The 22,221-nt window shown below is 44.4% G+C and overlaps 1 protein-coding gene across 1 annotated transcript; it reads right to left on the bottom strand.

The window, feature by feature from the left end:
- Positions 1-1,042: 1,042 nt before the first annotated feature.
- On the bottom strand, positions 1,043-21,445 carry MUC13 (mucin 13, cell surface associated). The gene is made up of 9 exons (XM_023516292.1): positions 21,334-21,445; positions 18,692-18,814; positions 17,027-17,133; positions 10,561-10,693; positions 6,412-6,528; positions 5,957-6,080; positions 4,984-5,021; positions 3,725-3,809; positions 1,043-1,244 (listed from the first exon to the last, which is right to left on the bottom strand). Exons 1-9 carry the CDS (start codon positions 21,443-21,445, stop codon positions 1,043-1,045), a joined length of 1,041 nt encoding a protein of 346 aa, XP_023372060.1.
- Positions 21,446-22,221: the final 776 nt, after the last annotated feature.

The following is a 22,221-nucleotide window of genomic DNA, read 5'->3' as shown; positions in this document are numbered from 1 at the left end:
CAATACAAATCCAGTGGGTACAACCTATTCTCAAAAGTTATCCCAAGGGAAATAAGTAATTACCAGCCTCGCTCGACTTATCTCTTTAGAAATGAATCAAGTTCCCTTGAAATCCGAGGGGGAGGAGAAAGTTGCCTTTGCACAGCCTAGAGGGAACGGTCCCCACCGAGCTGTGTTCATATTCACCCCCTCCCTGCGCCTGCCCCAGGACCTAGGTCCTTAGACAGTCTGAGAAGTGTCATCACAATCCCTGGAGTCATATCCATAGAAGTTGATGATCTAAGGGGAACTTAAGGGCATCGAAATGAAGCTGCTTTTTTTTTTTTTTTACAGATGAGAAACTAGAAGGCCAGAGAAATAAAGTGATGCGTCTACACATCAGTCACATAGATGGATAGGAGCCAAGTGGTGGCTATTTATAGCAGGAGCTTCCTCCTTGTTCTTTCTCAAAAGAAGAAAAAAAGAAAAGAAAACAGAAATGGAAGGGAAGGGAAGAAAGAAGAAAGAAAGAGAAAAAGAAAGAAAGAAAGAGAAAGGAAGGAAGGAAGGACAGAAGGAAGGAAAAGAAAGAGGTTTGGTGACATACACCTGCAATCCCAGTACTCTGGGAGGCAGAGGTGGATGGATTGCCTGGGCTCACAGGTTCGAGACCAGCCTGAGCCAGAGTGAGACCTCATCTTTAAAAATAGTCAGGCGTTGTAGCGGGGACCTGTAGTCCTAGCTACTTGGGAGGCTGAGGCAAGAGAATTCCTTGAGCCCAAGAGTTTGAGGTTGCTTGAGCTATGATGCCACGGCATTCTACTGGGAGGGACAAAATGAGACTCTGTCTCCAAAAAAGAAAAAAAAAAAAAGAGAAAAGAACGAAAGAGAGGGAGAAAGGAAGACAGAGAGGAAAAGAGAGAGAAAGGAAGGAAGGGAGGGAGGGAGGGAAGGAAATGAAAAAAGAATGTCTGTGCTGTTCCCATGTATTGAAGATGCAATAGCCAAGTCCCACTCTGCCCTGGGGCATTTTACTCTGAAAAGCAGAAACCCACTGACTCACCTAATAGTCAGGGCCGGGTATGTTCCTCTGGCTTACATAGGGATTTTGTGGTTGGGTGTCTTTGGAAGCTGCTATCCTGGCTTTAGGGAAGATGCTCCCATCTGCTCCTAGATTGCTGAAGCCTGTCTGTTGCAGTCTCAGATTTTGAAAGTCTTCCTCAATTAAGTTCTGTTCTTCAATATTCTTCGCTTTGTTCTTTGATCTGTAATCAGTAATAGAAATTAGGCAGAAAGTTCCTTGAAGTAAATGTTAAGGTTTTTTAAAAAAACTTTTAAAATTTTGGAATATTAACATTTCTGAACCAATTATAAGTAAGTTACAGACCTGACATCCCACTACCCCTAATACGTCATTCATTATTCTGTTCAATGGTGAGTTTAAGGACAACAGTTTAAGGACACTGTTGGCTGAGTTTAAGGACAGTGCCCCCATGAGCTCCAATGACAAAACCAGGGTATTAATGCGGCTCCAACATGACCATCTCAATCCACTGGGCCCATTCATATTTTGCTAATCATGTTATTATCTTAGTTTCTCATCTCAGCAAAGTCAGCTCTATTGAATCACCTCACTGAGTAAAATGAGTTCAAGGTATAAAGGTCTTGAGAACAGAAATAGGACTTCCTGGGATTCTCGTGGCCCCTTAAGGATTTCAGGTGTATAGGCCGGTGCAGTGGCTCATGCCTGTAATCCTAGTACTCTGGAAGGCCGAGGGGAGTGGATTGCCTGAGCTCAGGAATTCAAGACCAGCCTGAGCCAGAGTGAGACCCCCCACCCCCAGTCTCTAAAAATAGCCGGTGTTGTGGTGGGTGCCTATAGTCCCAGCTACTGGGGAGGCTAAGGTAATAGCCTTAATAGCTATTAATAGCTTAAGCCCAAGAGTTTGAGGTTGCTGTGAGCTATGATGCCACAGCACTCTACTGAGGGTGACAAAGTGAGACTCTCATCTCCAAAAAAAAAAAAAAAATATCTCAAGTGTAAATATTCAAACCAAATGGAAGTACTTTAGGTGAGGGAGGCATCTGTCCCCAAATACCTCTGCTGGGGATCCTTCCTTCCTTCCTCACCCCCAAGCCTGGTCCTGCTCCTGAGTGCCCTGGACTACAGGAGGGGGAATGGGCTGGCTGCTTCTATGATAGCCTCAGGGACACTCCAGGGAGAGCCCCCTGTGCCTCACTCCTCCCACAGCAGAGTTCCTGCCCTGTGACAACACCCTTGTCCACGGTGTTGAGGAGAGGCTTCCCTTTCTTTTGAAATGGGTGAGAAAATTATCATTTTGGTGTTTCCCTGGAATCACGAATCTGTAGCTGGGCTAAGAGTAAAGTGCCTCTGCAGCATGAAAGAGGAACTGGGTACAAGGCTGTCACAGGGTCACAAGTCCAGTAACAACTCTTGAGGACCCTGAAAAACCAAGACAGCTAATCCGCCTAAGAGGAGACATTGGGAGGCCAAGTGATCGTGAGTGACTCATGGGTTCAAGACCAGCCTGAGCCAGAGTGAGACCTTGTCTCGAAAAAAATAGCCGGGCATTGTGGTGGGTGCCTGTAGTCCCAGCTACGTGGGAGGCTGAGACAAGAGACTGGCTTGAGTCCAAGAGTTTGAGGTTGCTATGAGCTGTGATGCCATGGCACTCTAACAAGGGTGACCAAGTGAGACTTTGTCTCAAAAAAAAGAGCAAAGAAAAGAGACAGCCTTGATCCAGAATCAGGAATGTTCTGGGTTTCTTTCTAAGAAAGAGACGTCAGACACCAGGCCCACATTTCCAGTTCTTAGCTTTGCTTCCTTATTAAGTCTCTGGAAAGAGTTAGTTAAGACATGTGTATTGTGGGCAAATACCTATTTTATCAAAATGTACAGTATCTGCTAAATGTTAGAAAAAACTAGCTTGCTTTTTACTAAATTGGATCTTCACTTGGTACGTTCAGAATAGAAAAAAGATAATTGCATTCACTCCCCTACTACTGGGGTCCTGCTCCCCCTCCCTGAAAGGGGACAGACCTTAAGGCACCATGCTGAGAAACAGCCACTGGCAGAGGTAACCTTTCCACATGCAGGAGTCAGCTGAGGTTGATTTCATACCATTTGCAGCACAGCCCTGGGCAGGGAAGTGACCTGATGAAAACTGTATCTGGCAACATCAGTGGGGTGAAACACTGTTACCAGTTTTTAAGGACATGAGGAGATGGTTGCTATGTCATATTATACTGTTATGCAAAAATGAACTTCAACAAAAAAAAATTTTAAAACATGTAAAAAAAAAATCCCTGCAGCCCTCTTGATCTTTTCTTTTTTAAATAAAGTAAGCACTTTGAAGCAAAAAAAATTTTTTAAAACACAAAGGATAAAAAATTGCATGCATTATTATAAAAGAGAAAAAAATCTGGAAAGATATGTGTCAAAATGTTAGCTGCCCCATGGTGGTGAGTTTGGGGGGTCATTTTTAAATTCTGCTCCTCTACACATTTCTCTATTTTCTCAATATTCTTCCATGATCTTGCACAGCTTATATAATCAGAAGAGAATTAAGGTAAGGGGGAAAAGTCAGTGGCATTGGGGAGGCCTCCCTTTATCTCCCTTCTCTTGCGGAGGAGAGGCTGGGTGTGCTTGGAAACAAGTGTTGTGCTATGAGAGTGTCACGCTTACAGTGTTGTAACCCAGGGGAGGGACACTGCCACCCCGTACCTTACTGTGACGATCAGTGCAATCAGCATGCTGAGAATGATGATGGCGGCAATGATGCCCAGGATGGTGAGGATCAGCTGAAATTCTGAAAGGGAAAAGGAAAGTAGAGATGGCTCAGCCCCCGACTCTCCACTGCCCAGTGACTCCCAGCTGTGAGGACGCAGGCTCTGGTCTCCAACCCCTCCAGGGCCAGGTTGGGTAGTGGCACCCCTCCCCACACCCCTCAACTCAACCAGCAGGGAAGCTTTGCCAGATAAATGACCCTAAGTCCAATGGAGGCAGAGAGAAGCAGGGTCTTCCTGGGCTTTGTGGAGGTGGGAGGTTCTCCCCTCCATCCTCACCTCGCCTGCCTTTGCCTCCCTCCTACCTCCCCTTACTGAGAAGCTGGGGAACTAGGTTGGAGTTAAATTTGTCACTGAGAGGAGCCAGGTAATGGCTGGACGGCATCAGTGACGAGTCGGAGGTTCACTATCGCCCATTGTCCTCCTCTAACTGTGCTCTGGCTGGTGCTGGGGACACTTGAAATGTGGCTCTCAGATGGTGGGGAAGTAAAACATGCACACTGGATTCCAGACACTTAGTATGAAAAGTGAAACCATTTACTCATGATTCTTACATTGATAACATGTTGAAATGATATTTTGGATACATTGGGCTAAATATAATATGTTCTTAAAATCAATTTTACTTATTTCTTTTTTCTTTCAAGTAATAACAATTAGTTTTATTAAATCTTGAAATTTTACTTCTTTCTTTTTTACTTTTAAAAATTTATCTGGCATTTTTAAAATTAAAAATGAAATACAGCTTCTCTAACAGAACTGCTCTAGACCTTTTTTTTTTTGAGACAGTCTCACTTTGTCACCCTTGGTAGAGTGCTATGGTGTTATAGCTCACAGCAACCAAATTCTTGGGCTCAAGTGATTCTCTTGCCTCCCAAGTAGCTGGGACTATAGGAGCCCACCACAACACCCTGTATTTTAGAGATGGAGTCTACAGATGCCCACCAAAATGCCTGGCTGTTTAGACTACAGGCACCCACCAACATGCTGTGCTATTTTTAGAGATGGGGTCTCACTCTGGCTCAGGCTGGTCTCGAACTTGTGAGCTCAGGCAATCCACCTTTCTCTGCCTCCCAGACTGCTAGGATCACAGGTGTGAACCACCGTACCCAGCCCTGGGCAGGATTTTGAATGTGGTCAATATTCATTTCTCAAATGTTTAATAACTTGTTTATGAGAGCAAGACTTTATACTCACGGTCTTTGCAGTCAAGTCCACTGTAGCCAAACGGACACCTAAAATACAGTGAGCGATAGGAAACCATGTTAACAAGCCCCTCTGGGGAACGGGTCAGAGTGCCCACCCCAGTCTCCATTTCCTCTTTTCCCTCTTCCTTTCATCCTGTCCTCCCTTGTTCCTTCTCTTCTTTCCCTTGTCTTCCTTGTGCTCCCATTCTTCCAGGAGAACACCTTCCATGGGGCTCTGGAAGGTCGACAGTGTATACAATCCTCCGTGGGCGCCCTTCTTACTGATTGCACACCATCCTGTCCTCCAGGAGGATTCAGCAATGCAGTGGAGCCGAACCCAAGGTGTGTGGGGCTCCCTCAGACTGTGATGCCAAATGACTCTGCCACTTATTTGCTTCCCTGCACGCTGGAGCATGATATTGACCTTTAGTTTCAGTTTCCTCACCTGAAAACGGGGAACAAACATGTTCCTGACAGTGTTGTTGTGGGATGGGTATCACCTAATGTGGTTCCTGGCACATGGAGAACACTGGACAACTACGGTGAAGATGACAGTGGTGACGCTCTGGGCCTCCCAGCCTATGCCACTTACCAACCTCCTGACTGTAAACCTGGATGTGTGCTGCAAGCTCTGTCCTTTCTGCCTAGCTCCAGCTACGCAAGACAGAGACGGAATGATTTCTCTTACTTTTTTTTTTTTTTTTTTTTGAGACAGAGCCTCAAGCTGTCCCCCTGGGTAGAGTGCCGTGGCATTACAGCTCACAGCAACCTCCTACTCCTGGGCTCAAGCGAGTCTCCTGCCTCCGCCTCCCAAGTAGCTGGGACCACAGGCGCCCGCCACAACGCCCGGCTATTTTTTTTTTGGTTGCAGCCGTCATTGTTGTTTGGCGGGTCCAGGCTGGGGATTCGAACCCGCCACCTTAGGTGTAGGTGGCTGGCGCCTTAGCCAGTTGAGCTATAGGTGCCGAGCCGATTTCTCTTACTTTTGACACTTCCCATCTTCTTCCTTGTAGCCGGGCTCGCAGGCACACTCAGGGATCCCGTCATCCTTTACCAAGCACTGCTTGTGCTCTCCATGGCAGTTATCAGGACACTGTGGACTGGAGGCTTCAAAACAGAGTGATTTCTTTGTAAACAAAGACCTCTTCAACCCCAAAGGGACAAGTGACAGAATTCAATTTCTTTCACATTTCCTTTTCTAGGTACAGTGGGGTGTCATTGGCCTGGCACATGGCATGCCCCCTGTGAAGCCACACTGGGGCTGCTTCACTAGCTCCTAGTGAAGGTCCCAATCCTGGTCCATGAGTCTAAACCCAAAATTCACATCACGCAGGCTCTGAACTGCATGTGGAGATTCAAGCAGTAAAGTTTGCATTTTGCAAAAGCAAAAAGAGAAAATAAGAGTTGTGAAGAATTAAGAAGCAGGTAGAACACTTACCAACACAGGCAGCCTGGGGGTTAGGTCTTTCCCAATTGAGTTTGCACTCACAGGTTAAACCATTAATGCAGGCATCATCAGCCTGTTTGCAACCATGATAGTCACACCGACTTTCCGCTGGGAAGCACAAATAATTAAAAAAATATGTTCAGTAAAACAATATCAACAAAGCACCCCATTCCATTGTTGTTGTGCTTCTCCTTTTAATTAATTTTGGGATTTAAATGAAAATCTGAGTTGTGAAATCCACCTCCCCAATCCTTTCTTCAACAACTTCTTCCTACTGTTCAGTTCAAATTAATTCAGCCTAATGAAGTACAATTATGTTCAAGTTCAAAATCTCTTTTGCACCTAACTCTGGGGTGCAATAGATATATAACTTTTGGGGCCCCATCTTTATAAAGTTATGTGCTTGGACCCATAGAAGAAGATCACACCAAACAACTCACAATTCAGCACTAGACTTTATAGGCCAGACATTAAATATGATGGTAATTCAGGGGCTCAAGTCGCTAAATAGGACATCATGGAGGAAGCGGGACTGAGTGAAGTCTTATAGAGGAGATTTGAACAAATCGTAAAAGGGCAAAGTCTTCAAAGTAGAGAGCAAACAAGGCATGAAAAAAAAGCAAAGACTAGCGTCAAATGTGGCAGTTGTGACGGGTAGGGAAGAGGCAGCGTGTGGAGGGAGAAGAAAGGCCGTGCCTCTCTGTTCAGTCATTCGATTTTGGGGGGCTCCAAGCTCCCTCCATCTATAAAATAGGGCAAATAATTCTTGCTTCCCATGATTGCTGTGAGAATCGGGTGAGCCAATGTAAATGATGCTACAGCATCCTCAACAAACCCTCATTCTATCATTCATTCACAGGTAGAGCAGGGTTGGAATGTCAGGCTAAAGAAGTTGAATTTTGTCCTGCAAGCTGGAGAATCCATTGGTATACTCTGAGCAGGAGCATGGCATGAGAGAGCAGTCTTTAAGAATGTTTGTCTAGAAGTGGGTTGGAAGGCAATGGAGTTAAAAAGATGAAACTGAGACTAGCTTAGGGAGAGACCAGGAGCAGGTAGAAAAGTTATATGGCCACTCTCTACTAAACATCCCAAACTATAACTACCCTTCTTCCATCACCTGCCATTTGAAAATGCCTCCAATTAAGAGCTTAAAGCAAGGCTTGGTGCCTATGGCTCAAGTGGCTAAGGCGCCAGCCACATACACCAGACTTGGCGGATTCGAATCCAGCCCGGGCCCGCCAAACATCAATGACAACTGCAACCAAAAAATAGCCAGGCGTTGTGGCGGGTGCCTGTGGTCCCAGCTACTTGGGAGGCTGATGCAAGAGATTCACTTAAGCCCAGGAGGTGATTACTGTGAGCTGTGATGCAAAGGCACTCTACCCAGGGGGACAGCTTGAGGCTCTGTCTCAAAAAAAAAAAAAAAAAAAAGAGCCTAAAGCAAGAGATTCCACATCTTTTAGCATGGACAAGAGAATTCATCTTTGTTGCTGAAACTGGAGAACAAGAAAAAGGGTTTCCTCCCTCACTTTCATTTGCTGGGTGGTTTGTGTTCCTGGCTATCGCTAGCTGGCACCATGTGTTTTTTGCTAAGGCATCTAAGAGTGCAAACCTGGTCCTAGGGTAGACCAGGGCGATGATGAAAGGGACTGTCTATAATGCAATTTTCAGAGCTGAGGCCATTTGGTCTCCAAGTATGCCAAGGTCTGTAGCCAAGGCAATTACTAAGGAGCCCCAAAGTGAGAGAATTGTACTGGGGCCCCCAACTTTCTCTTGAAGAATGTGCTAGTTTATTTGTTTGTTTTTGAGACAAAGTCTCACTCTGTTGCCCTAGGCTAGAGTTCTACGGCATCAGCCTAGCTCAGGGCAACCCCAGACTCCTAGGTCCAAACTATCCTTCTGCCCTAGCCTCTCAAGTAGCTGGGACTACAGGCACCCACCACAATGTCTGGCTAATTTTTCTATTTTTAGTAGAGATAGGGGGGGTCTCACTTCTGCTCAGGTTGGTTTCAAACTCCTGATCTCAAGTGATTTCCCATCTCAGTCTCCCAGAGTGCTAGGATTACAGGTGTAAGCCACCCTGTGCAACCAAATGCATTAGTTGTTTCCAGCAGGTAGCCACTCTGAGTGGTCAGTGCCATGCAGGTGGGGACCCTCAACTTCACACTTGCCCCAAGTTTCATCTAACTTAAAGCAGTGTGACAAGGTCCAGGCCACAGAGTTTCTGATTTCTGATCCCATAAATTGTTATTCTGGACCAATTCCTACTTGGACCCCAGAGAGAAATTGATCAGCAGGGAGAAGGGATGGGCCCCATAGGAGACAGGGACCAAGTGACAGCCAGAAAGAGAAGCAGAAAACACAGATAGATGCATGCTGTAGACTTTAAGAGAATAAATGTCGAAATGTTTAGAAAGGAAAAGGTGTAATTCCAAGGCTTGAGACGCTGGTGATGAAAATAGTTCAAAAAGGTGAGAAGCTCTGAAAATGTACTTCTAACTGGACGGCTGCAAAAACGAGTTGCAAAAATGTAGGGGAAGGGCCAGGACACAGTGTCGTTCACCCAGAAAGCACTCAGATGAGAGAAATAAACAAAATGTGGGAAGAAAGACTCACATAATCGAAGATAAAATATATAAAGTATATCAGAGAGAGTCTAGAGTCCTAAATGAGCTCAGGCTTGACATATATGAAATTCAAACTAACAACAAAAAACAAAAGGCTTAAAATGAAAAGTTGGCAAAAGAATGGAGGTGTGTGTGTGTGTGTGTGTGTGTGTGTGAATATGTGCATATTTCCCATGCTATGAAGGGCTGACGGAAAGCCCAGGCCTAGTCAGTGTGATATTGACAGGTGACGTGACAAAAACAGAATGGCTCCCCAACTGTTTTTTCTGACGTCGCTTCTGCTAAGAAATTATACTTAGATGGAAAAGAGTAGAAAGGACATTGCTAAGGTGGCTGAAGCCCAAGGAGAAGACACAGAGGAACCTCCATACTTTCTGATAGAATTTTAAAAGTTTTGTCTCAGAGTATTTATGTGCCAGGTACTGAAAAATCACTGAGACACCCAAAAATTTGAAAGAAAAAGGAAGGAGTCTTGGAAGGAGCAAGAGCAGGATGAAGGAGGCAGGAAGGGGACGAGGAGAATGGGGAGCGGGAGGCTCAGGGAGGACGAGATGTCGAGAAGGAACTGACACTAGAGTCAAATATTGCAAAAATGTTGACTAAACTGTGGTTGAGCGCAGGACTCTGGGTTTGGCAACCAGCTGTACGGCTCCTCTGCCAGGGACTGGCCTGACAGGTCCCTTCTGAGGTGAGGAATTTCTCATGACTCTGTAGTCCATGACGATGGTGACTGGATCAACTTATTTACATCTTTCTATACCCTTGTCCTTTGGTGGGGGCCTTCCACACTGTGCTTGGTCACATGAATTGCTTTAGCCATTAGGACAGTTGTAAATGTGATGTAACAGATTTGAGAAATAATTGCTGCCCTTGACACCCTTTGGAACTGTCCTACTGGACGATGAGAGACCCTGAGGGACAGAGACAAACCATCCAGCTGAGCCGTCTTGGATCAGACACAGCAGCTAGTGAGCCCAGCAGAAATCAGCCAAGCCTGGCCTCCATCAGCGGACTATCCAGCTGAGTCAAGCCCAAATTCTAATAGAACAGAGTTATGGGGTTGGAATAAACCAATGGTGGTTGTTTTAGGGCACTAAGTCTTGGGGTGGTTTGTAATACAGCAAATGCAAATTGTTGTACTACACTGTGGGCCTGTGTATCAGCCTACGGGGGGATATAGAATAGGTGAAACTTTCTATAATCATCTGGAAAGCTGTAAGTTAGTGTAAAGCCCTCTTGGTTTTCCTTTCTTTATCTTTCCCTGTCCAGCAATGATGGTTCTGGTCATTTACACCTTCCAAGAGAAGAACAAAAGTCAGTTTGATGACTTGGGAGATGGTTAGAAAGGAGAAGAAGGCGAGTGAGAGAGGAACGGGAGGAAGGATGGATTGGTTAAAAGGAAATTTGGAGACATCTGTCAAGTCACTTACACAGTTCTTGCCTCCTTCTCACATATAATGGAAAGGTTTACCAAAAGGGAGGTACTTTTTGAAAAAAGTTATTTAATACTTACCAACATAAGCCGAAAAGTTGCCTGACGTACTATTAGCTGCCGTTTCAATCATTTTGGACACACTCGCCTCACTTTCATTTGCATTTTGTGACAAAATGTTTACTATCCTTACGGTAACCTTGCCAGCAGCACGCTTTTCAGGAGATGTGCTAAAAATGAAATGAATCTGTCACTTGATGGGTTGAACCGAATGGCCAACAAATGGGTCATATAACTTCCTAAACCCCAAGTCTCCTACCCACATCCCAGGCCACTGCCTGGTCACTATAACTGAGGCCCACTTATAGAAGGCTTGAGCTACAAAAAGGTGACAATTGAAAGGCCCACAGAGCTCTCTTCAATGTGTGTTCAGAAGAGCTGTTGGTGAAGATAATATCTTAGTGGAGGTGGGTGAAGGGAATTTTAGGAACTAGCCAGAAGTGGAAAAGTAACGTCTGAAATATGAAGTTGTCACTTTTCTGTAGGACAACAAGATTAAGTCTCTTGCTTAACTGTTAAATCTCGGACTTTGTGTTCCTCCCTGTGCTCAGAGAGAAGCGTAAGCAAACGTACAGAGCCTGGGCCATTCCCAGGATGGGCAGGAATCAAGCAGGCAGCTTCAAAGTGGGTTCATGATCAGGCCTGGACATAACACCACCCAGGGGAGGACTGCAGCAAAAAGAGGTGGGGCTGTGGGAAACGTGGGCATGTGATATCAAATCAGATCATCAGATGCCAGGCCTGCTTCCAGCAAGACAGTGTAACACTCTCTCTCCCTTTCTAAATAGCACCATCCTTTAGAGGCCTCAGTATGCCAAGTTCTAACTATTTCATTGTCCAAAAGGAATCAGGTAATATAACCACTGAGACAGAGGGAAAAAGGACTTAAAAACATTTCTCTAGGCTGGGCACAGTGGCTCATATCTATAATCCTAGAAATCTGGGAGGCCGAGGTGGGATCTTCCCTTGAACTCAGGAATTCAAGACCAACCTGAGCAAGAGCAAGACCCCATCTTTACTAAAAATAGAAAAAATAGCCGGGTGTTGTGTTGGATGCCTGTAGTCCCAGCTACTCAGGAGGCTGAAGCAGGAGGATTGCTCAAGCCCAGGAGTTTGATTGAGGTTGCTGTGAGCTAGGCTGATTGGTGAATCTATGCTTTTAAGAATATTCTCTTGGGCTCGACGCCTATAGCTCAACCGGCTAAGGCGCCAGCCACGTACACCTAAGGTGGCGGGTTCGAATCCCCAGCCCGGACCCGCCAAACAACAATGACGGCTGCAACCAAAAAATAGCCGGGCGTTGTGGCGGGCGCCTGTGGTCCCAGCTACTTGGGAGGCGGAGGCAGGAGACTCGCTTGAGCCCAGGAGCTGGAGGTTGCTGTGAGCTGTAATGCCACGGCACTCTGCCCAGGGGGACAGCTTGAGGCTCTGTCTCAAAAAAAAAGAATATTCTCTTGTTGTTCAATTTTTTTTCTGTACTCCATTTTGACTTTTGAATATATACAGAAGCTTGAAAACAGAACTAATCTATTTAGGGAATGTTTACAGCTGTGTTGGGTCCTTAGCACAATTAAGAAAATCCAAAACATGAACCAAATTCTATCTTTAGAAACAATCACCTCAAAAGCGAGTCCAAGAAAGTAAAATAGGTGTCAGGATTTTAACTTAAAATTTTCTACCATAATTCATTCATGTCAGGACTGGGGGAGTGGAATGTATAGGCCCCTGAGAAAGGGGTACTTGATGCAAATTATTCTATACTGGTTGAAATCTATGGCATAATTTTTGCACTGAGGCTAGGAAAGGAAATGCCATCCATCCATAATGCATTCATTCGAAGAACCTACCAGCTCATACTCTGATTCGAGCAGCAAGGCCTGACACCTGTGAAACAGCTAAAGGAAACAGTGGCACCACTGTGCACTTGCCTATGAATGACCAGAGTTCAGAGTTGGAGATAAGACACAAGGCCTGTCTAGAGCGAAGCCTGCCACTGTTGTTTGTGGCCCAAGACCAATCATAGCATTTCTGAATTTCCTCCTCTGTCCAAAGAGAGTTCAGGAGAGAGAGATTCTGAGGATCCTTTCAAAATTCCAGCATTTTTACAGTAGGTCAAGACCTTGGAGATTCAGAGGAGAGAGACAAATTGGGCTGGTGCCTAAGAAATTCCTTCTTAGTTGAGAACCAGGTCCATTGGCCCTAAAATTGTCCCTTCCTGACCCTAAGCTCATAGATAAAGGTTTACATCTAAACACCCTGGACTCCCTTTAGTAACTCCCTGAGAATAGGAGCATTGCCACCATCTGGGGGACATGATGAACACTTCCTCATACTGCAGGGTCTTCCCTTCTGGAAAGGGAACAGATCAGTGCTGAAATCGACTATGTACCAGGCACTATGTACAGGGAACCTTCCAAACCTCATCTCAGTTATTCGTCATAGAGTTCCAGGGAAATGGATCAGATCATCCCAACGAAGCAGACGAGGTAACAAAGTCTCAGAGAAGTTGTTGGATCACCTGTCTGGTCACATAGCAAGGAAGTGCCGGGGCAGGATTCAAGCACAGGTGTGGCTGACTCCATCTCACTACTCCTGTTTCACCCCCTATATATGAACTCGCTCTTGTCCAGTAACCCAAACCTGATCCCTGGAAACAATTCACAGTGCTCTGGCAGCTGTCTGCTCTCTGCCTCCTGCTTCAGAGCCTCTGCTGCCAGCCCCTCACTGTGCAAACCATGCCTCTCGGCTGCCAGTCAGACTTGCCCCTCATTTAAGACCAAGTTCAACACTTGCCACCTTTAGGATACCTTTTCAGAAATTTTTAACACATGTACACACACACACACATAGACACACACAGAGATGATGCCAAGAAGTGCATACACATTTTAAGAAAAAAAGCTATCCTATTCGCACCTGTCACATGGTGACGTTAGCATTCATTTGATTAATATCATCTTTTGAGCAAACATCACATTACACATTGCTACTATGATTCAATTTAACTTCAAAAAGTAATACACAGATAACACCACTTAAAATGTGAATACAAGCCGGGTGCGGTGGCTCATGCCTATAATCCTAGCACTCTGGGAGGCTGAGGTGGGTAGACTCCTTAAGCTCCTTTGAGCTCAGGAGTTTAAGACCAGCCTGAGCCAGAGCGAGACCCTGTCTCTACTAAAAATAGAAAAACTAACCAGGAGTTGTGGTGGGTGCCTATAGTCCCAGCTACTCTACTCAGGAGGCTGAGGCAAGAGGATCTCTTGAACCCAAGAGTTTGAGGTTGCTGTGAGCTAAGACACCACAGCACTCCACCTAGAGTGACAGAATGAGACTCTGTCTCAAAAAAAAAGTTTTTTAATTTAATTTTAAAAATAAATTTAAAAAAGTATATACATTTTTGGTACGCTAGTATATAAGTTTTTAAATAAGTTTATATATTTAAGTTTTATGTACGTGTTAAAAATTTCACACATATAAAATATATGTTTTTGACACACATACATGTAAATCCTTTATCTTATTCCACAAAGGATTTGACAGCTTATAACACTAAAACTGCAACACAAATAATCCCTCAAGGCTGCTTTTTCTGCCCAAGCCCATTCATCTTAGAGCGCTCTTCCCTCAGCCTCTGTACCTGGGTATTAATGTGCTCCAGACAAGGCTGAAATGGAATTTCTGACTTCTGAGAATCTTCTGCCTCTGTATGTCCCTAATAGCACCCAGCACTTATCATCACACATGGAAACACTCGATAAAGTCCTGTTCTTACTAAAGAAAGAGCTCGCCACGGGCCTTTCAGTGGCTGGGTGTGTGATTTGGGTGTTCTTGTCCCCTTCACTCCCTCCCTAGGAAGGAAAAGATGACTGTGAACCATTCAATCCCCTTCTGGCCTCCTGAAAGGCACCTTCCAGGAGTTGACCACATGTGGTTTGTAGCCAAGGGATCCAACCCAAACCATTCAATCCCCTTCTGGCCTCCTGGAATGCACCTTCCAGAGTTGACCACATGTGGTTTGTAGCCAAGGGATCCAACCCAACACGCTAGTCCACGTGACGCCCATATGCACAAGTTCCCGGGTAACCAACCACAGACAGCATCTTGCCTTCCCAGGCCACCCCCTGCCCCTGCAGGCCAGAGCTGTTGGGACATGAGACAAGGCCAAGGCACACAGTCCTTTCTGTGGTGCTTAGACTGACCACCTTTCTTCACTTGTGACTTGCCATGAGGGACCACTAGTGTTAAATGGGGAACTCAAGGAAAGACCAGAAGTTAGGCACGTTTGCCCCAAAAGCACCCCACTGGTCCATAGCGAACTTACCTTACACTGAGAATTATAGTCTGCCCATACACTGGGCCAAATGTAGTGTTAAACTGTGGAGGAGAACAGATTTAACAACACGTTAAAAATAATTTTTAAAAAGCGATTCTCTATCCAGATATCAACAAATTTCTAAACTCATTTATATAAATGTACATGGTTCTTCACAACAAATTATTTCTTCTTAACATGCTAGCACCTTCCAGCAATCTTTGCTATAAGATAGTTAATAGTCTGTTATAAGAAGAATTATCCAAAAAAAGAGATGGAAATCTAAAACACTCTGCCAAATCAATTATATTCTTAAAAATAAGGTGATTAACTTACTGAGTTCGTCTTAAGATCGGCATTCTCTCTAGTCTTACCTACTATGTGCCTTGTGCATTCCTCAATTTACCCGAGAAGCATTTATTTAATTGCCTACCTTACCCAAGGTATGATACTAAGGGACTTAGACATTACAGAGATGGGCACGCCCAGCCCTGTGATCACCATGAAGGTGACAGAAGTGTCATAGAAAGTCAGGAGCTACCATGAAGCTCAAAGAAATGCTCTTCCAGTTGCAGAGATCCAGAGAGGGCTTTGTGAAGGAGATGGGCCTTGAAGCATTTCAAGAGGCAGTGCCAGCTGGGGGTGGAAGAAGGAACAGCACACGCCAGTGTCCAGGGGCTGCGTGGCTCAGAAGGGAGCAGGTTAAATTGGGGAAAATAATTGGGGAGATTTTTCATGGAAATGAATTTTTCCATTTGTCAGCTTTTGCAAAAGTTAACACCACTTAAAATGTGTATACAAGCCGGGTGCGGTGGAGGGCACCCAGCTTGAGATAGCAGTAGTTCTCACTATAAAGGGCTATGGTATATAGAAACAAGATGGACTATATGGTTCCTTGCTTGGTGTGTGAGAACGTTCCCCAGCAAGGTGGGTGTCATTAGGCTGGGGTTGTGTTCTAGAAACAGAGGCACTCTAGATCAGCAGTTCTCAACCTGTGGGTCGCTGGTCTCAATACAGTATGGGAACTGTATTAGAGGGCTGCGGCATTAGGAAGGTTGAGAGCCACTGCTCTAGATTTTCTTTCTTTCTTTTTTTTTTTTTTATTGAGACAAAGTCTCACTTTGTTGCCCTTGGTAGAGTGCTGTGGCATCATAGCTCACAGCAACCTCAAACTCTTGGGCTCAAGCAAATTCTCTTGCCTCAGTCTTCCTAATAGCTGCGACTACAGGTGCCTGCCACATGCCCAGCTATTTTTTTTTTTTTTTTTGTTTGTTTGTTTAGCAAGCCCAGGCTGAGTTTGAACTCACCAGCCCCAGTGCATGTGGCCGCCACCCTAACCACTGAGCTACGGTCTAGATTTTTATTGGACAGTGGCCAGAGGTAAAGCCAGGATGTCTGGCAGGGATGAGGTGGAGGTGGGTTGGGGGTCCCAATTACACCATAAGTTCTTTGATGCCAAGAAAAGGGTTTATCATTCTTATGACATAGCTTCCCCTATCCCATTCCCCCAACTCCACCGAATATCACTTAGCCCAAGCAATCCTTGGGAAATACTCAGCGAGCACTGGTTGAATGATGACTGAATGAATGAAATGTGAAAGATGAGATGATGGCTTTGGATAGATGTCTTCCTCTTTGGGGGCCTCAATCTCCACATTCATTAGATAAGAATATTGATCTGGGTTGGTGCCACCTTTTCATAATATATGACTTTTTATTCTTTTTCCCTCCATTGGGACCCCACATTTTAAAAGACCATAGCAATCAGTGACATTTTAAAAATTAATTTAAATTAAATTTATGAATTTAAAGAGAAATGTTTCTTTTATTCTAGTGAAATTCAAATAAATGTTATGCCCTATTTAGCCTGATAACCAGAATATTTCCAGATTCCTTTATAATCTTTTAAATATTAGGATAGCTGGCATTTCTGCAAACCATCCAGGGTCCAGAGATTCCATTTAGAAACACAGGCCTGTCATCTAGCAAACGGACAACTGAAAAGCAGGGCACCTGGGGGTTCAGGGCACCTTGCCAACCAAGAAGGGTGCATTTCACTATTTGGATAACCAGTACAACTATACCAGTGGGTACCACCTGAAGACCAGCTCTATACTCCGCAACTCAGGGTTAGAACAAAGAATACAGAAAGAAAAGCTGGAAAGTACTTACAAAATCAGTAATTTTAAAATACAAGTCTTGATAGGCTTTGGAAGTTTTGTCTTCCAAGCCAGAAATTTCTGATACTTGTACGCGAATCTGCCCAGGGAATATCTTTCCTGAAAGTCAAATAGAATCTTTCTTAATGTAAAGAAGGTCATTTCCAGTTTGTTCTAAAACAGATTAATTTCTAGAATTCTCAACATTATATAACGACATTACAGGAAGTCTGGAAATGTGAAAAATGTTACCCATGATCCTCCGGACCCAGCATAACCATTTTCATTTTGGTCTATTTCTCCCAGTTCTTTCTTTCATTCACATCATTATAATTCCAATTTTATGCCATATTTCTTTTTTTAACTTATTATGGCATAATAGGCATTTTCTCAATTTACTGCCTGGTCTTTATATCTTTTTTATTTTTTAGGAGTTCTTGCTATGTCAGCCAGGCTGGAATGCAGTGGCAATTTACAGGTGCAATCATAGAGTACCACATCACCAAACTTATTCTTGAGATCAAGCAAGCCTCTTGTCCCAGCCTCCCAAGTAGCTGGGGCTACAGGCATGTGCCTCCATGCCTGGCTATAACCATCATTTTTAAGGGCTGTATAATATTCTATGATATAATATTCTATCTCCTTCATTGACATAGTCATTTTATGTTGTTGGACTTAACACTTTTAATCTTTAAAAGGATAAGGTTGCAATGAACACCTTTATGTGCAAAACATTTTTCTTTTCTTTTCCTTTTTTTTTGAGACAGAGTCTCACATTGTCACCCTAGGTAGAGTTCCATGGTGTCACAGCTCACAGCAACCTCAAACTCTTGGGCTCAAGTGATCCTCTTGCCTCAGCTTCCCAAGTACCTGGGACTACAGGTGCCCAACATAACCCCTAGCTGTACTTCTTTGAAGTACAAAGAAAGCTCTTCCATGGCCCATCTCTATTTTTAGTAGAGATGGGGTCTTGCTTTTGCTCAGACTGGTCTCAAACTCCTGAGTTCAAGCAATCCTTCCACCTCAGCCTCCCAGAGTGTTAGGATTATAGGCATGAGCCACCCACTCCTGGCGTCTTAAACCTTTTTTCTATATTTGGGGTATTTACTTAAAATAGATCCCCAGAAATGAAGTTATTAGTGCTAAAAATAGGAACTATTGGGGGAGGCTTTTTGTATATCCCTAACCCCTGTGGGCAATACATTTGTTTCCTATACAATTGGTCTGCTTTGGCATGGGAGGGGGGTCTTTCTTATTCATAAAACAGAAAAAAAAAAAGGTCCTGGACCTTCATTGCTCCCAGGTGATCTAATCAAAAATTATTATGCCAAGAGTGTAACAGGTGCTCCTGAAGTCCATTTTTAGAGATGAGAGGCTCTGTGTCTGTAGCAGTGGGGTTTGCTATTATGGAAGAAGCAGATCCTGTGTCAGAGAACTGAACCAAAGTCGGAAGCCCAGGCTCCCAGGCTCCCAGGCCTGGCTGGCGGTGTGATTTAGGCAAGCTGACACCTTATTCTGTTGCAGTGTCCCCAGACAATAGCACTTTACTTTGTTGCTTCCACATTTTCTTCTACTTGTAGTGTTATGGAATTTTTACACCATCATTTTGTGTTTTCTATTCCACTTTTGGTATGAAGTACAAAGAAAGCTCTTCCATGGCTCAGCCCTTATAACTTACCTTTCACACAGGCAGAAGAGTCATAGTAATACCCTTCTACACACAGGCAGAAGTGTTTGTCATTAAGATTAACACATGCGGAACCATCTGTGCAGGGAGAAGCTTCGCAAGGAGTTCTGGGACCTTAGATGGAGTAAAAAGAGATTAGGAAGAGATGACAACAGATAACACCTAGAAATCTATTTTTCAATCTTCATGCCTCCCCCAGGGGGACTTTCTATTCCTTGGCTGTGTTACTCCGGAGCACACTCTTAGAAGAGGTAGAAGCCAATGCATGTTTTCCTCTGTCTTTAGGGAGTTTGTTGCTGAAATTCTGGAGCTAAGTCTGAATTTCAAGACAAGCCTGGGCAAAGTAGTAAGACCTCATCTTCAAAAAAAAAAAAAAGAAAGAAAAAAGAAAAATTAGCTTGGTATGGTGGTAGCTGCCACTAATCACAGCTACTTAGGAGGCTGAGGCAGGAGGAGCACGTGAGCCCAGGAGTTAAAGGCTGCAGAGAGCTATGATCTTGCCACTGCACTCTAGCCTGGGTGACAGAGCAAGGGTCTGTCTCAACAACAACAAAACACACACACACAAACAAGCAAAAATAAATAAATGAATAAATAACCCAAAAGCAAAACAAGAAGGGTCATCCCTGTGACATGGTGTGAACCAGTCTGCTAAGAAAAGTAAATAGCTTTTTTAAAAAGAGCTGCGTGGCTCGGTGCCTGTGGCTCAAGTGGCTAAGGCACCAGCCACATACACCTAAGGTGGCGGGTTCGAATCCCTAGCCCAGGCCCGCCAAACAACAATGATGGCTGCAACTAAAAAATGGCCAGGCATTGTGGCGGGTGCCTGTAGTCCCAGCTACTTGGGAGGCTGAGGCAGGAGACTCGCTTGAGCCCAGGAGTTGGAGGTTGCTGTGAGCGTGATGCCATGGCACTCTACCCAGGGGGATAGCTTGAGGCTCCGTCTCCAAAAAAAAAAAAGAAAAAAAGAGCTGCGTTGCAAGGATGATTTGGAAAGTCTTAGGGAGGAAATCAAATTTAGCTCCTCTCTAGACAAAGCTCCTCCTCTCCTCTGACCAGGCAAATAACTCTGGGTATGCTCTTAGCAATGGAGGATGGCCTTGTTAATTTGTTTTGTAGCCAAGAATTTATTAAGTCACAGAATGTTGCAGTCAGAAGGGATTTTGGTGGCTATTTGGTTCAGTCACACCTTGTTACAGATGAGTAAGTTGCAGCCAAGAGAGAAATGATTTGCCTCATGCCCCATGCTTATCCAATGGGAGGGCCAGAGCACAGGAGGACTGCCTGACTCCAAGAGAGTGTCCAAGGAAGCAGAAATGGCTTAGAAAAGCTTCCTTTCCTGATCCCAGTAGAGTTGCTTGTGCTGTATTCTATTTGAATCCACCTTCAGGGTGGCCCCTCCAAACACAAAAGAAGACTGGGGCATTGGATCTTGGGTATAGGCTCTGAACCCTATTTGCTTACCCATCTGTTTCTTTATTTTTTGTAGTTTTTGGCTGGGGCCAGGTTTGAACCCGCTGCCTCCAGTATATGGGGCCAGCAACCTACTCCTTGAGCCACAGGCGCCGCCCTACCCATCTGTTTCTTAAATCTATCCAGGAACATGGCAGAAGCTAACAGACGTAAGCACACAGAGACATCACACACAAAGAGTTCATCATCACACAAAGACCATGCTCTTTGACCTTGGGCAAGTCATTACTGGGTTTCAGTTTCCTCGTCTGAGAATGACAGGTTTATCTAGGCTCACAGCCTTTAAAGTTTGAAGATTCTTCTAGACCAGGGGCTGGCAAGCTATGGTTCACGAGTCATATCTGGGCAACCTTCATATTTTGGTATAAATAAAGTTTTATTGACACATAGCCAGGTTCATTCATTTATGTATTGACTACAGCTGCTTTTGTGTTAAAAAAGCAGAGTACAGGACCTGTAACAGAGACGCTGAGGGCCTTTACTGATAAAGTTTGCTGACCCCTGTTCTAGAAGAAACCTGGAGAAATGAAGTAACTGGTTTCTGTTTCAGTAATTTCTACTCGAGATCAATTGTCATCTCCTAGACAGTATCCCCCACCCATCTGTCCTTTGGATAATGGTAGTGGCCAGGCGTGGGACTGTTTGAGCACTGCCATTGTTTGGCTTTTTATCTCTTAGGCTCAACAAATCCCAAATTGTGATCAGTCACTATCTTAACTTCAGGGTAGAACTGAGTTTTTCCTTAGGTAGACCAAAAGCTAGCCTGTTGGGGCTGGAGAGTTAGTGCTTATTTGGATCTAGTCTTCTCAGAGAAGCTGAAACTTATTTCCAGAAATCCCCTGGGAAGAGGGAAGCTGTAGAGGCAGCTTTCACCAAGTCTAAGTTCATATTAAGTACCTGTATTCCTTATTTGTCAGATAACTTAGGAAGGCAGGGTGGAAAGGAAAGGAGAATTGAATGCAGCTCAGAGTGATCTTAGAGTCTCTACCATCACGCCTAGCCTTTGTGACTCAGATTTTATGCCCACCATTTCCATCCAAGGCAACCTTGGGCCTCTTGACACCCACTTTCCTACACCACCAGCACATACTCACCTACCACCCCCCACAATGTTATGTTCTTTCCTCAAAGTGAGGCATCTAGGAGGGGATCACTCTTACCTGTGGCACTAGGATTTGAGGTGCTGTTCTCTGATGAAGCATTGTTGGAAGTCACTTGTGGTAGAGATGTCGTGGAAATCACTGAGGAATCATTTTTTGTGGTGGGGAACATGCCACTGTTACTTTGTGTTGTTAGAGTTCCACCTGACGTGTCACTGGGAGATGGAGTGGTGCTCATGCTGACTGTGACTAATGAGTTTGCACTTGTAGTTGACTCACTTTCTGCAGGAGCGGGTGGAGAAGTTAGGGAGGGACTGGCTGTATTACCTGCTGGTGGAGCAGAGGGGGCATCTGCAGCAGGAGAATATGTACTTAGAGTGGTGATGGGAGCTACGGAGGAACTATTTTTGATAGTTGTGGGGGAACTAGTTTCAGTAGTTTCATTGGTATCGGTCACAGTTTCTATGGTTGGAGTGACAGCAGATGTGGTTTGGCTGGTGGCTGAAGGAACAAAAAAAACTACGTTTCAGAAGCTAGCACATTGAATAATGAATGGCAGTTAATATTACTTAATACTCATTCTTTTCTGTAAAAATTAATATATTAATATATACCTATATTAAAATGAAAATACTGTACATGACTACATCTGAGCAAAACCCCCATAATAAATACAATTAAAAATTAAATATACAAAACTGGAAAAATGTGATTGAAAAATAAAGCAAATAATGACTTGGGCATGGTGGCTCACGCCTGTGACCCTAGCACTCTGCGAGGCTGAGACAGGTAGATTGCCTGAGCTCATAGGTTCAAGCCTGAGCAAAAGTGAGACTCTGTCTCTACTAAAAAATGGAAAAAGTGAGGCAAGATTATCTCTTGAGCCCATGTTGGACGTTGCTGTGAACTATGACACCATGGCACTCTACCCAGGGCTATAGCTTGACA

Source organism: Otolemur garnettii, unplaced genomic scaffold (assembly GCF_000181295.1).
Source record: "Otolemur garnettii isolate 467f Iridium unplaced genomic scaffold, OtoGar3 scaffold00089, whole genome shotgun sequence".
In the NCBI taxonomy this organism is placed as follows: Eukaryota; Metazoa; Chordata; class Mammalia; order Primates; family Galagidae; genus Otolemur; species Otolemur garnettii.
This window is presented reverse-complemented; position numbering and strand designations above follow the sequence as displayed.